At 33.5% G+C, this 14,467-nt stretch overlaps 1 protein-coding gene across 1 annotated transcript; it reads left to right on the forward strand.

Annotated features, from left to right (window-relative positions):
- The first annotated feature begins 6,564 nt into the window (after positions 1 to 6,564).
- On the forward strand, positions 6,565 to 13,653 carry LOC133195122 (neurogenic locus notch homolog protein 2-like). The gene is made up of 7 exons (XM_061330992.1): positions 6,565 to 6,612; positions 7,402 to 7,544; positions 7,829 to 7,952; positions 8,838 to 9,016; positions 9,651 to 9,769; positions 10,096 to 13,356; positions 13,502 to 13,653. The coding sequence occupies exons 1-7, from the start codon at positions 6,565 to 6,567 to the stop codon at positions 13,651 to 13,653; spliced, it is 4,026 nt and encodes a 1,341-aa protein (XP_061186976.1).
- Positions 13,654 to 14,467: the final 814 nt, after the last annotated feature.

Here is a 14,467-nt window from a genome sequence, read left to right on the forward strand (position 1 = left end):
ATTAAGCTGGAAATGAAGAATGAGGACTCTTCTTGAATTTGTCTTGACGGAAACTAGTTTTCATATATACAAATTTAAACCTGTCCATTTAAATTTTAGCAGTTTTTGTTTTCTAAAAATTGAAATGTGTAATGTAATAAAAAGTTTATCTTAGTTTTAATTATAGACACTTTTAAAAAATACCAGTATGTACAATATTTTTATATTCATTATCATTTTATAGTTTGATCAAAGAATTGGTGGTGGATCATTCAGTCTATAAGCCTGTGTTTGATCAAGTCAGCTAAGCATGGGCCATCAGAAAGCAATCGATAATAATGTTTATATTGATACTTCCGGCAAAACCTAGCACAAATTGCACAAATATTGCAACCACTATGGAAATAACGCCCACTAATAAAATAAATATTTCAATACATTATGAAAATGCATTTCAAAACCAACTCACGTTTGCAACCATTATTGAAATAACGCCATATGCTGAAATTATTTCAATAGTGGTTGAGAAATGGATTTCAAAAACAACACGATGTTTCAACCACTATTGAAATCACGCCTTCTATTGAATTATTTCAATTGTGGGCTTTATATCCATAGTGGTTGCAACATTGCAACCACTTTTAATATAACACCTAATACTGAAAAATATAATGTTCTCTTTCTTTTTCTACATGAATAACTTGATATAAGAATCTCATGAAGATAATGAAAATCGGGGAGCATGAAATTTTATTCTTCAATATAGATTAATGTGTACCACGTAGATAATTGACACATTGGATCACATTTCTTACCCTTATCCTTGTTGATAACATAATGTACTTTCATTTATTTCAAGAGTGGGTATTATATCAATAGTGGTTAATGGTGTTGGGTTTGAAATGAGTTCTCAACCACTATAAAAAGAATTATTTCAATAATGGTCGTTATTTCAATTGTGGTCGTTATTTCAATAGTGGTTATATCACACGGACCCAATAGAAAGTCATTGCAATGATCATTAGAAGTTTTGGACGTGAGTTTTATAACTTGACTAAAATTATTTTAAGGAACCAAGATTTGATAAGATTGAATAGTTAACGGCACGTTATATGATACAGAAAGTTAATATCCTGATGACTATATCCTTACATTTTTGTGCAAAATACAACAAACAAGCTGCAATATGCGGCCTAAACTTGAAGTTTGCATTAATGTTTCTACAATGTACATGTAGTTATATTTGTTGGTGTATTTTGTGTGATGAAAATGCTTGAATTTAATTTTAGGGAATCTGAAACTTTGACTAACGGTACTTGTATAATTTTTCGTTGCTTATATTGCAATTTATCAAATGGTCAATGGCATTCTAACTCAAAAAAAAAAAACAAACAAAAAAAAAAAAAACACCGAACATAGCAATAGCTAGAGACTAGCAAAAAATGTTTGGAAAGTCTTTTTGTTCACTATGTTAGGAAAGCCTTTTGCTAAGCTACGAGGTGTGTTGTGAGCAGATTTCAACATTAAAACTACCTGGAGAGGTAAAGCAGTCTGGCGGGACTATGGGAATAGTAATTATGTAGCTAATATGATTGTCTCTTAGCCCCCTCCAATTCCTACCCGCCCCACCCTAGGCTACCCATTATTTTTTTAGTTACCGGGATAGGTATGAATAGTAAACAAATGTGTACATGTAGAAAATTTTAAAATGATAATGAAAAAAAAAAAAAAAGACTTAAGTGATTAAATGGTTTTTTTTATATAAATTTCTACATTTTGGTACCATTAAAAGATTTTTAAAAACTCTCCAACGTTCAACTTCCGGTCATGTCCCTATTAGCCATTTGTCGTTATGTCATAAACTTAAATTGTTAACGATGAAAATTGTAGCTGTTCATAACAATGAACAAAAACCATTCATTCAGTATTATAATTATGTATTTTAGCGTGGTGTGTCGAAGCTTCTCAACTTACATTCTATGTAATTAAATACCACAGAGTTCCTATGTGTAGATGAATTATATAATTACTGACCATTAAATGAGTCAGTAGGGTCTGCTGTTTAGAAATTTGAAAATTTTACCATTGATTACATAATTATGTCATACATTTACCTCCGCTTGGTTAGAGCTATTTAGTTATGTCTAGATCTGATCAGAAAAACACCGACATATGCCTATTTAGTTTGTTATTCTCGTTGTCAGACACATGTGTACATGTTGTCACAAAATGAATATTTCATTTAATTTTTACATAATTTTTTCTGCAAAATGTATTTGGCAAAAATAACTTATTTTGATCTTAAAAAGAAATTGAACATAAAGGAAGTAGGCTCCTAAGCACATGGACTCCAAAGTGAGAAGATTAATATCTTTAAAATGTGTGTTAAATATTAATTAAAGCCGTCACGTTTGCTCAGTCGGTAGAGCGCTTCCTTCATGATCAGAAGATCGTGTGTTCGAATCACGACCGCAACTGACCTAAGTCGATAAAAAATAGGTAGCAACTGTTCCTTCGCCAAGCGCTCGACACTTTGAAGTGAAAGTTGCGGGTCCTTCGGATGTGACCTTAAAAACCGAGGCCCCGTGTCACGGTAGGCGTTGGCACGATAAGGAACGCTCACTGCTCAATGGCCCTAAGTGCCGAGTAAAGGTCTAAATTTGAAGGCTTTCACCGGTAAATGGTGACGTCTCTATATGACTAAAAAATTCTCGAACTGGACGTAAAACAACATACATACATATATCATACCCATTAAATATTATATATATGTAATCAAGAATAATGTACGATCGTAATTAAGGTATTCATTCTTCAGCTTTTGAAAAAAAAAAGTTTGGTCAGAACCTCTAACTTCAAAATTATTTAATAAAATTCAATTTTATGACATATTTGAATTAACAATACAAATTATACAATATTCAACTTAAAAACTACTCACTAAATTGATAAGAAATAATATTTATGGCGGACTATTTCTTGTGGCAGAAGGATATTTAGAAAGGAATTCTTTAAATTGACATATTTGTTTATTTTAATAGCGATTCTCTGTAACCACTTAAACTTCTTTGCCACGCATGGTCACCGATTTTGATGAAACTTTGCCCATTATTACAACTTGACACCAGAAAGATATATTAAATAAAATTTCGTTGCTATGTGTTTTGGTTGCCATGGTAACAGCCAGAAAAGTTGAAAAAATTGAGATTTTCAGCTACTTTAAATCTTTATTAAGCCTTAATAAAGACTAAGAAAAACAAACACACTATTCCCCCAAAAACATGACACCTTGTTGCCACTTATGCTATAAAGAAACTATTTAGAATTTATCTCTAAGTAAGTGGTAACCATGGGCACATTTGGAATACATTTTAGATGCTGAAAAATGCTGAAAAACGCTCAATATTCACAAATGATAGATGTTACATGATCAAACTCAATCAAAAACCTAAGAAAAGCAATGAAAAATATTTACCTTATGTAATTAGGTATTGCCAGTTTTATTCTAAAAATAACTTTCATGGTTGCCATGGTAACACAGTGTCCCCATGCAAAATCTGTTGCTATGATTGGATTAATGCTACTATCTTGAGGAAAAACAATAAAATTCATGACTGGCACATATACATCCTTAGGACCTTGTAACACCGACAACATAAGAAAAATTGAGATTAATTGTTACTTTGCAGTGTAACCATGGAAACAACGTACTAGTTGTTTAAAGTGATTTTTTTGCTGCCTTAGGAATTTACTAACCTTTTAATCAAGAAACATCTCATTTGAATCACCTTGAATAGTACTTATCTCATAGAACTAAAGTTGAATATCATATATTGATACAGGTTGTTGAAAAATACAACACTGTTGCTATGGTTACCAAGAAGAGAAAATGTTCGATTTTGTTAATTTTATGTCAATATTAGACCCTATGTGCCAGCTTTTTGCATCCAGTTAGAGATTGGGTGGTAGTCAAAATTGAAAGTCAGGTTAGTTGTTCATATATATCAATCATAAAAGTTTTGGGAATCTACATACAAGGGTACGTATCCAAGGAAACGGAGTATTTTTCAGATTTTTATGCATGTTTTTTCGCCTTATTTCCATAGCAACGCACTATTTAAGGAATTGAAATTGAATTTTTTGAAATGTGAAAATTAGGGTCACACCAAGGCCTTTAAAAATTGATCATCAGTTATATAGAAATATGCTTTTTAAAAAGATAGGATAAGATTAAAACAATAAGAGAGTAAATTTAAAATCCCTTAATGCTATTAAAACCATGGCAACCATTGCCAACCTATAAGAAATATCATATTTTGTCCTTGGTATATGTTACAAGGATCTCTTGTCTATTATTTGCTTGCATTTCAACCTATAATTGTTTTTATTCTTAAGTGTATGACTTTATAAAATTAAATGAACAAAATTATTACTTTTGAATACTTTGTTTCCATAGTAACGTATGTTATAGTTCATTTACCAAACATGTTTATCATGCATTTAAGACATCAGACCTTCAACTTTCAGAAACAGTCATTGCCACTTGTTTGCTTTGCTGCAAACGTTAACTGTGGGACTCTGAACATGTTGAAAAATGCCATTTTTCAAACTTTACAACATGTTGCTATGGTAACCATGACACGTAGCAACCAATTTTTGCCTGATTTGAATTTACGGTATCAAAGACTTTTATCATAGAGAGTTTGGAGAAATTCCGAGACTATGCGTGCCACGGCTCCTATATAAAAGTTCAAGTCATTACAGAGAATGGCTCTTAATATCTTGCAATTTTAGTCCTACATATTTTTACTCTGAGACGTTTTTTCGTTATTATGGTAAGGGATATTTAATATATGTTTCAATTAATATTTTTAAAACAAAGTTTACTCATTTACTCAACGGACTTTGCCAAAAAGTGAAAATATATTTAAGAAGTCAAGTTAAAATTTACACTGTTTTTTTTTCGCCTGTAAATTGCATATTTTGAACAATATTTTAAGATTTTCATCACTGAGCCCAACTTTTTTCTTTCATAATTTAAAATTACACGATACATTCAACCGATTAGCACTTAAGTCATAAAAAGCTTGATACAAGAAAATATTTTATTGGGTGTCTAGATTTTTAATACCCCAAATTTGATATTTTTTAGTGCAAAAAGTTCATACAATACTTTATGCTCATAAATTTGCAGGATTATTACAATAATAGTTATTATTCAAGCTATTTTACTTAAAATAAGATAATATTTATTGCCATGATTACATTTGGTAAAATGTGATAAAGGTCAAAGTGATTAACCTTAAAGTTAAAAATTAAGTACAAAAAGGTCAAGTTAATTGTACCGTTGCTTAGTAAGTTGCACACTGACCCCCAATTTTCTTTGCGTTTTTGATTCATGCTATATGAGCTATAATTTTAATACTTCTCAAAACTTATTACTCATGTCCCCAGTGACTTACCTTAAATGACAGAAAGTCAAATGCCCTTTCAAAAAGTTTTCTTGGGGACTTTTTCGAGCGGGTGGGGGGGGGGGGGGTTAAAACAAGAAATACAGAAAAAAATGTTAATTTGAAATATAAAGTGACTTTTTAAAAAATCTCCTAGCATTACGTAATCATAATGTACAATTACTTTTTTTTATAAATCAAAACAACAGTATTGACTTCATTAACATAATTTGTCAAATTTTAAAAAATAAACCATTTGATGTTTTATTTTAATACCAATGTTTCCCCTCTAAAATCTAGCGATGTTCTCTATAAGATGTGACTCTATGTTTTTATCCTAGATATACAAAATAGAAGACATAGCAATAATATTCATGCAACTTACTAGTCAATACTCTAGATCTCTCAATGCATTTTAAAAACTTACTTTTGTAGTGCAAAAAAGCCAAAATTCATATTCTAGACGTCAAGGATATTTTTTTCTGACCAAAACTATTGATTCTATCATTGAGCATTTATATATTGAAAATATATTGACATTTGTAAAATATTTGTTAACAGCAGTTATTTAATTCAATATTTGAAAAAAAAAATTCAAGTACGAAAAGATCACCTTTTGATTCTTTAAGAAACAATGCATGTGTCACCGTTCTTTCTCTATTATATTTAAAATTTATTCTTTATTAAAGTACATATTAAAGATATACTTCATGAAATATTAACATTATTTTGATTAAAATGTATTTATTTTTCATACAATGTGTGCATTATACATTCTCCCGAGCTTAAAAGTCATAAAAATATATTTTTGGTAGATGCTCGTTCCTCACTCCTCGCACAGAAAGCCATATCAAGACCAGTGTCACACAGTTGTTTACCAAGTAGCTGACCACGAGGCGAAATTTATCAATACAAATAAACCAATCTGTCTGATATGTTATGCAGTTGTTTATTTAAGTAACTTAAATCAATCTTAAACGTTGCTGATTAAAAGGCGTATACATAAATGCTTGATAACCTTGTAATAATCATAATCTAGGTCAAAAAACTCTATCAATATTATATCAATGAATATTTATTTCTATCGTGTGAAAACCAGCTTCGCAACCATGCTTCACTAGGGACACTCTATGCAATGGAAATTTCCAACAGAATATTTATTTTTCTGATGGTACTGTCACAGGTAGGTATACATGTGCTAGTCACTAAATGATTTTGGGTTCTAACTAATGAAAGTGTTTGTTCAGAGCAGTTGTTTAAATAAGCATACAAAAACTTTCCTATCCCGAGACTTTGTTTACATTTATTCCCATAATATTTTCATGAAACAGTAAAATTCAATTTAACTAATAAAAGAATTTCTAAAGTAGTTTTAACACAAAATAATAGAGTATTTCTCCATCATCAGCTTATTATATATAGATATATTTATTTCATAAGTATGAAAATTTAAAAAAAGTATTCAAACAAAATTTATATAATCTAAAATAACTACGAGTTACTTGAAAATATCGTTACGAATTTGATGTGCGCAATAATTCAATTAAATATTTCTCCAAATGGTTTTAGATATTTTCCATACTGAATTATTTCAAGCATTCATTCAATTAAAGTACTGTAGCTTATTTCGCACTGTGTAAAGTTGTTTCTTTCACACAAAAACCTTCTGCCAACGTTGCAAGTTGTATTTAAGCCGATTTACTACAAAACGAAGCACACATTAAATTTTTCGTAAACATTGTACATATTTTCAATAAAATTCTTAATGTTTGTGTATGCGTTTTTATTTATTTACTTATTTATTTCAAATGTATTTCTGTTTTAATTACAAGAATTATTGTAAAATCATTTAATACGTCAACAGTCTATCAAAGAGTGCAAGGAACAAATCTGGATAGAGGATGCTTTTTTCATCAACTTTTTTATGTTTTATTCCTTCATTTTACAATTTATGATATTAATTCATATCCAGGCAGCAGGAAAAATCACGGTTGTCTTCCATATTGATGAAATAGGAAACTCTGGAAACCGAGTTAGAGGAGGAGCGTGTTGTCAGGGCCTTACAGCGGCCTGTTCCAAGCTGTGTAAACCAGTTATATCTGTGTGCATCTACAGGTGCGTAGAGGTCAGAGTCTTTTTAAATTGAAGACCTTCTGTCAAGTGAACTTTCCTTATTTGCCATACCTGCCAACGTCCTGCAATATCAAAATAGATAAATTTGATAGTCTATATATCTTGCAAAAAGAATTATTACTTATTGCAACCAAATGACGAAAAATAATATGAATGTTAAGCTAATAATCCTACTATTTTCATTATGCAACTAGTTTTAAGCATTCATAAAAACTGCTCGACGCTTTTGTACAAATGTTGATTAAAAATTCAGTCCATGTTGACAGAGACGATCCTAACAACTGTGATGCCTCAGCCATAACAACAGTCAACCTGAAAACCAACGACCAAAAATTTGGCTCACACCTGGGAAATATGTCTAATCCTCTTTATTTTGAAATAGATAATTGGGTGAGTAACAAATAACATCGAAAACTCTATGTTTATTTAAAAAATCGATTGATATTTTTTGTGTGTTTGACAGATATGACTGAAAGCAAATCAACATATGCCTTTGTATCATAGTTTGAAATGAATTAACATTATACATGTACATGCATGTATACAGGAGTACTTATATTTGTCTTCTTTGGATAATAATTTGTTGTGGCTTTTAAAATGAGATGTATCATCCCCTCTTCCTTCCACCCTCCCAAATCGCCAAAAAAGATAATAAAAAATATTCTGGCCATCAATTTTGGATTGGTCAAGGTAGCCTAATGGTAGTGTGCTACATGTAGCTCCAAGATCAGGAGGTCTGCATTTGATGCTCGTTTTTGGCCCTGCGTTATACCTAAGAATTTTAACGTAGGAAGTGAATTTTCATTTGCCAAGCGGCTAGCATTAGAGCTTGTGAAGGTTACAGTATTTCAAATGAAACCTTAAAAAAAGTAAATTCTATGCATAACTAAAGATTTGTGGCACTTCACTTTAAGCAAGTGGCATGTCTACACAAGCAAAAATTTTCGAATGGGACGTTAACAACATTTATAATCAATCAATCAGAAATATTGGTGGTATCAATATGAAACCACAAAAAACATAAAGCGTCAAAATTTGGACGCAAATCTTAGTTTCAATAAATGCCATGTTGGTGATCAAAGCATATATAAACACTTAAATGCTTTCTTTGATAATACGAGAATGAACGGTTGCAACCAATGACCTATAAAACCAGAAAAAAAGACTTTATACTCATTATTTTATTCCCTACCATTCACAATCTACCAGATCATGAAACCATATCTTGACTTCTGTTACTCTGTCAAAAATAATTTTCTTCATTTCGTTATTCAGGAAAAGTATAAATCGAAGTTCCAAATAACAGTCCACGACATGGGACCGAAAGACACGCCCCTTATTTACCAGGCCCAGTTCTCTGATTTTTCGGTGATTGTTGGAACTGATGAACTCAGTAAAGTTTGGAGAGCAAAGACGTTAAAGGCAAGTTGGATCTCCTCCAACAATGCATTCAGGTAATGGCTGCTTATTCACTCAGAATAATTCTAATGTAAAAACAGTTATTTCACAATTTCATTACAATCAGATCTGAGAGCCGCTCCGGCAATACGTCGACTCTTTGCACGTGGACAGCAGTATAACGACACTGTATAAATCGTGACAAGGTGACTGGTTGAGTTACTCCTTTTACATTTAGTGTATAATACCAGTTTAATATTTCGTGGTATATGTCCAATTATTCGAAAAATACTATCCTATAAATTAATTTTTGAAAATTTCAAAACTTTGTTATGAAATGCTGATCATTAATAATGTTTATTAATATGAAAGCATACATTCGACAGCGCATTGAAAATTCTAAGGGAAGTGACGCATTCAGGAGAAACGGCCCTCTGATAAAAGAAATGAATCTAAAATGATAAAAAAATCTTCATCTTAATAAAAAATTTCTCTGTATGGCAAACTTTTTCCCGCCCCTATCTCTTTTTTTTATATATATAAAAAGTTGTTATCACTGTAGAGCATCCCATTTGCGTGAGTTGAATAATCCTAAAGTCCCCTTTTCTCAAAAAGGGAAATAATTTTGGTTTATACCGACCTAAAGTACGTCAACTTGATCAAAATTACATAATTATGCTTTATATGCAGGCTACACGTATCATATAAGCTGTACTGTTCCTCTGGGTTTTATGGACCAAACTGTGATATTTCATGTCCAGGGAATCCCAACAAATGTATACATGATGGCAAAACTTACTGTAAAACGGGTACGTGTTTTAATTTTTTATCAATAGCTGTTCTTTGGAGAAATATGCAGATATAATGTGGTCATTTCTTTGGTTTCGAATTCACTTCAATCGTTAAATGGAGTTTTGCAACGTTACGCTCACTCAAATATCTTTTTGTATTTGCCGTCTATGTTGTATCGCTTGACACTGATATTTGCAGTGTGTATAGAATCATACACGTACATGTGCCAAATGTAACTCAAAAATTCTTAATGAAAGCCTTTTAGGAGAAGGACTAGCAGAACAATAGATGTGTGGTTGTTTAGCACTGCACATGTAAAACTTTTTTTCTCTTTTCCTTACAGGATGGAACGGAACAAACTGTGACCAGGATATAGTGGAATGTAATGATCCAAGCTTTTGTCACTACGGACGTTGTGTAAACACAATCGGTGGATATTACTGCGAATGTCCTGATGGACTGACGGGTACCCAGTGCAGGTTAGATGACGATGAATGCTTCTTTGAACCTTGTAATGGCGGATCCTGCTTAAACACCCTAGGCTCCTTTTCCTGTTCATGTCCAGGTGGAACAACAGGCAAGAGATGTGACCGACTGATGACCAGTCAGTGTTCAGATTCAGCTTGTCATGGTCACGGAACATGTAAAATGATATCCAATGGTAATGGTACACAAGCGCAGTGCGACTGCAATTTTGGTTTCATGGGAGCAGACTGTAGATTTCGAGACTATTGCAGTATTCAAGGTTGTATAAATGGTGGTACTTGTGTTAATACTGCTAACTCTTCTTTCTGTGTTTGTCAGAGTGGTTTCTCGGGTAAAGATTGTGAACTACATGACTACTGTTCGAGTTATCCTTGTAGCCATTCAGGAAAGTGTACCAACATCTACAACGGATTTCGCTGTGACTGCGCAGAGGGGTATTCTGGTGTCACATGTGATGTTCGTGATTTTTGTCAAAATAAAAACTGCAGTAATCACGGCGAATGCTTTAATGGTCATTCAGGTTTTCATTGTGTATGTGAAGATGGTTTCTCAGGGAAAGAATGCGAGCAAACCGACTTTTGCTTTAACGCCACCTGTCCGACGGCTCAGAAATGTGTTAATGGCAAAAGTGGGTATTCGTGTGTTTGTGCGGGTGGATTAACAGGAGATAAATGTGACAAATTAGACAGGTGTTACTTTGACCCCTGTCATGGACATGGAATATGTTCAAATACAGATTCTGGTTATACCTGCAATTGTGATGGAGGGTGGAATCTGGCAGACTGTAGCAAAATCGACTATTGCTATGTAGATCCATGTATTCATGGTAACTGCACCGACCTAGCCAAGGACTTTCAATGTACGTGTGAGGTAGGATGGGTTGGAAAACACTGCAACAACACAGATTTTTGCTTAAGTGATCCTTGTTACCGCAAAGGTATGTGTTCAAATAAGATACATACCTTCGACTGTCTTTGTCCAACAGGATGGACAGGAAAAAGATGTGAATTGATTGATGACTGTTTGAGTATTCCCTGTCATAATAACGGAAGTTGTTCAGTTGATAACAAAGGATATCACTGCGCATGCTCTTCTGGCTGGACAGGTCCAACATGCCTCGAAATAGATTACTGCACCGGAGATCCGTGTCAAAATGATGGGACTTGTGTAAATGGACTAACTGGATATTTCTGTCAATGTCCTGATCGCTTTACAGGGGGAAATTGTGAGACAAATGCTTGTGTCAATGAGACCTGCAGTGGGCAAGGTTCGTGTAAGGCATTTGGTGAGGGATATATTTGCAAATGTGATGATGGGTACGTGGGATATGACTGTGAATATACAGACCCATGCAAGACATTGAAGTGTGTAAATGGCGGCAATTGTACGGTATTACAGCATAATTATACAGTTTCCACTTCTTCATATTTCAACTACACAGCAGTGTGTATCTGTCCTGTCACATGGAAAGGGGAAAGATGCGAGGAAGACGTTGATGAGTGTTTCCTCAAGTCAACATGTGGAAGGCATGGTCATTGTTCAAACAGTAAAGGGGATTTTACTTGCTTCTGTGATCCTGGCTATGAAGGCAAACATTGCGAGAAAGATATTGATGAATGTGCCTCCAAGCCCTGTAAAAATAACGGTACATGTGAGAACAAAGATGGTAATTTCCTTTGTCGATGCGATCAATTTTGGACTGGAACAACTTGTGATCAAGACATTGATGAATGCAGGTACCATCCGTGTGAAAACCAAGGAACATGTCACAACTCTCCGGGAAATTACTCATGCACTTGTGGGAAATTTTGGATGGGTAGACATTGTGAAAAACATATTGATGCATGTCATGCCCAACCGTGCAAAAACGGTGCTACATGTATTGACTTAGACACAACCTTTTATTGCAAATGTGATTCAAGGTTCACAGGTCGTCATTGTGATGTTGATGTTAACGAATGCTTAACACAATATCCATGCCAGAATGGAGGTACATGTGTCAATACCATAGGGGGATTCAACTGTAATTGTACATCCTACTGGGAGGGAGTACATTGCGAACAGGATTTAGATGAATGTTCCTCAAGTGTTTGTCCTAATGGTACCGCATGCGTGAACAAGCGCGAAGGATATGAATGTCAGGACTGTTCCCAATTTTCATGTTATCATCATGGTACATGTATAGATTCACCGGTGTCTGGTCCGAAATGTCAATGTTCACGAGACTGGACTGGCGATCATTGTGAACAGCGAGATTTTTGTCGTTTTGACCCATGTGGTTCCCTTCAGGTGTGTAAAAATACTGAACACGCTTACATCTGTGACTATCATCCATGTCTGAGTTCACCTTGTCATAACAATGGTACCTGTGTCGAAGTCCGAAGTGACATTCGCTGCGATTGCACGAAAGGTTGGATGGGTGATCTTTGTCAGGTGAAGGACTATTGTGCCAGTAACCCTTGCGCCCACAATGGTACTTGTCAAAATCTTGCAGATGGCTTCTTATGCACTTGCCCACCTGACTGGCTGGGGGACACGTGTTCTGTGTACGACTATTGTTATTCTAAACCCTGCTTGAATGACGGAGTCTGCGCAAACAGACCGAACACATTCCAGTGCTTGTGTCATCAACAATGGATGGGGAAAACTTGTAATGTTCGAAATTACTGCTATGAAATGCCCTGCGAGAACCAGGGTATATGCACAAATACAAACTCTTCATTCCATTGTTTGTGCTCAAAAGAATGGATTAGTCATAATTGCAGCGTCTATAATTACTGTTTCAATCATCCATGCATGAATGGTGCCACATGTAATAACATGCCGTCAAATTTTTCTTGTGCATGCCAACTCGGGTATACAGGTCGACATTGTGAAATTGCTATCGACTATTGTGCCTCATCTCCGTGTCAAAATAACGGCACTTGTGTGAATTCTCCATATGGTTACTTTTGCACATGCGCAGCAGGTTTTGTCGGACATAATTGCCAGACCGATCTTGATGAATGCAAAATCAACATGTGTCCCGCTAAGTCGTCGTGCTTCAATTATCATGGAGGATACACTTGTATATGGGCTTCTCAAATGGCTAGAATAAAACGAGATTCATTAGGTAAAGGTAATTTAATCAAAATTCACCTAATAAGATAAAACATGTATACATAAATGAATGGCAAGTTTGACAAAAAAAAAAAAAGGAGAAAATATCAAGAAATATCGATACGTAAACTCCTTGTTTGGTTGCAGTCATTATTTGTTTGCAGAAATGGCTTCCTTGAAGGTGACTGTGCCGATAGAATGGGAAAACAGAAGTTACGAAGCCTTGGTGACACGTATACAGAGTACATTTAATTCTTGTGTCTGCTCAGAGAAAACAGAAATAGAACCTGAAAAATATAAAATAAACCACATGTGAGTTGTTTTTTTAATTACATGTATATAGAGAAAACAATCTTGTCGTGTCTTTACATCACTTACATGTAACCTACATGAACATTGATAATTATCTTATAAAGTAACGGGTCTTTTAACAGAACTGGACGATTTTTAAGTTAAAGAAAATCAAAAAAAAAAAAAAAAAAAAAAAAAAAAAAAAAGAAAAAAAAAAAAAAAAAAAGCATCTTCACACACCAACAAACAGATGTAAAATGAACAAGAAAACCTGTGAATATGCATTTATCTAATTGTCCAAACCTGTTTGAATCAATATAATTTACAAAGGAAAATCGTTTAAAAAATTAATGCACTTTTCAACATTCATTTTACGATAAAATGCAAAACATTGTATAATTTACAATTTATATTTACACTACAGTAATTCATTTACAAATTACGTGCACTTATTGAAGCTGAAATATATTTACTCCCGATTCGTATTTAACACGGATAAAATTCTGTTTAGTTGTACAATGTAATTAACAACCATAGACTGCAAGACATGATCGATTGATGAAGGGATGAAAATAAAAAAAATCGCGAAATAGATTATACGGGAAAAAATTTATGAGATGACATATAATATCAGAAAATAAAATTTACCCTCATTCATATTACACTAACAAAAAAATTGTCATCAATGGCAAGCTCAAGGTTAAAGAGGATTGTCTCCCTTCCGTACATATTCGGAATGATCTTTATCACTTTAATGTTTTACGATATTAGTTTTGTTTATCGTATTTAAGCAAAACTATTTTTATTGAAATCTTTTGAATATGAATTTCCAAATTTAA

The sequence above is a fragment of the Saccostrea echinata genome, unplaced genomic scaffold (genome assembly GCF_033153115.1).
Source record: "Saccostrea echinata isolate AGI-Se365-2 ecotype Australia unplaced genomic scaffold, CSIRO_AGI_Sech_v1 ptg000029l, whole genome shotgun sequence".
NCBI classification, from domain to species: domain Eukaryota; kingdom Metazoa; phylum Mollusca; class Bivalvia; order Ostreida; family Ostreidae; genus Saccostrea; species Saccostrea echinata.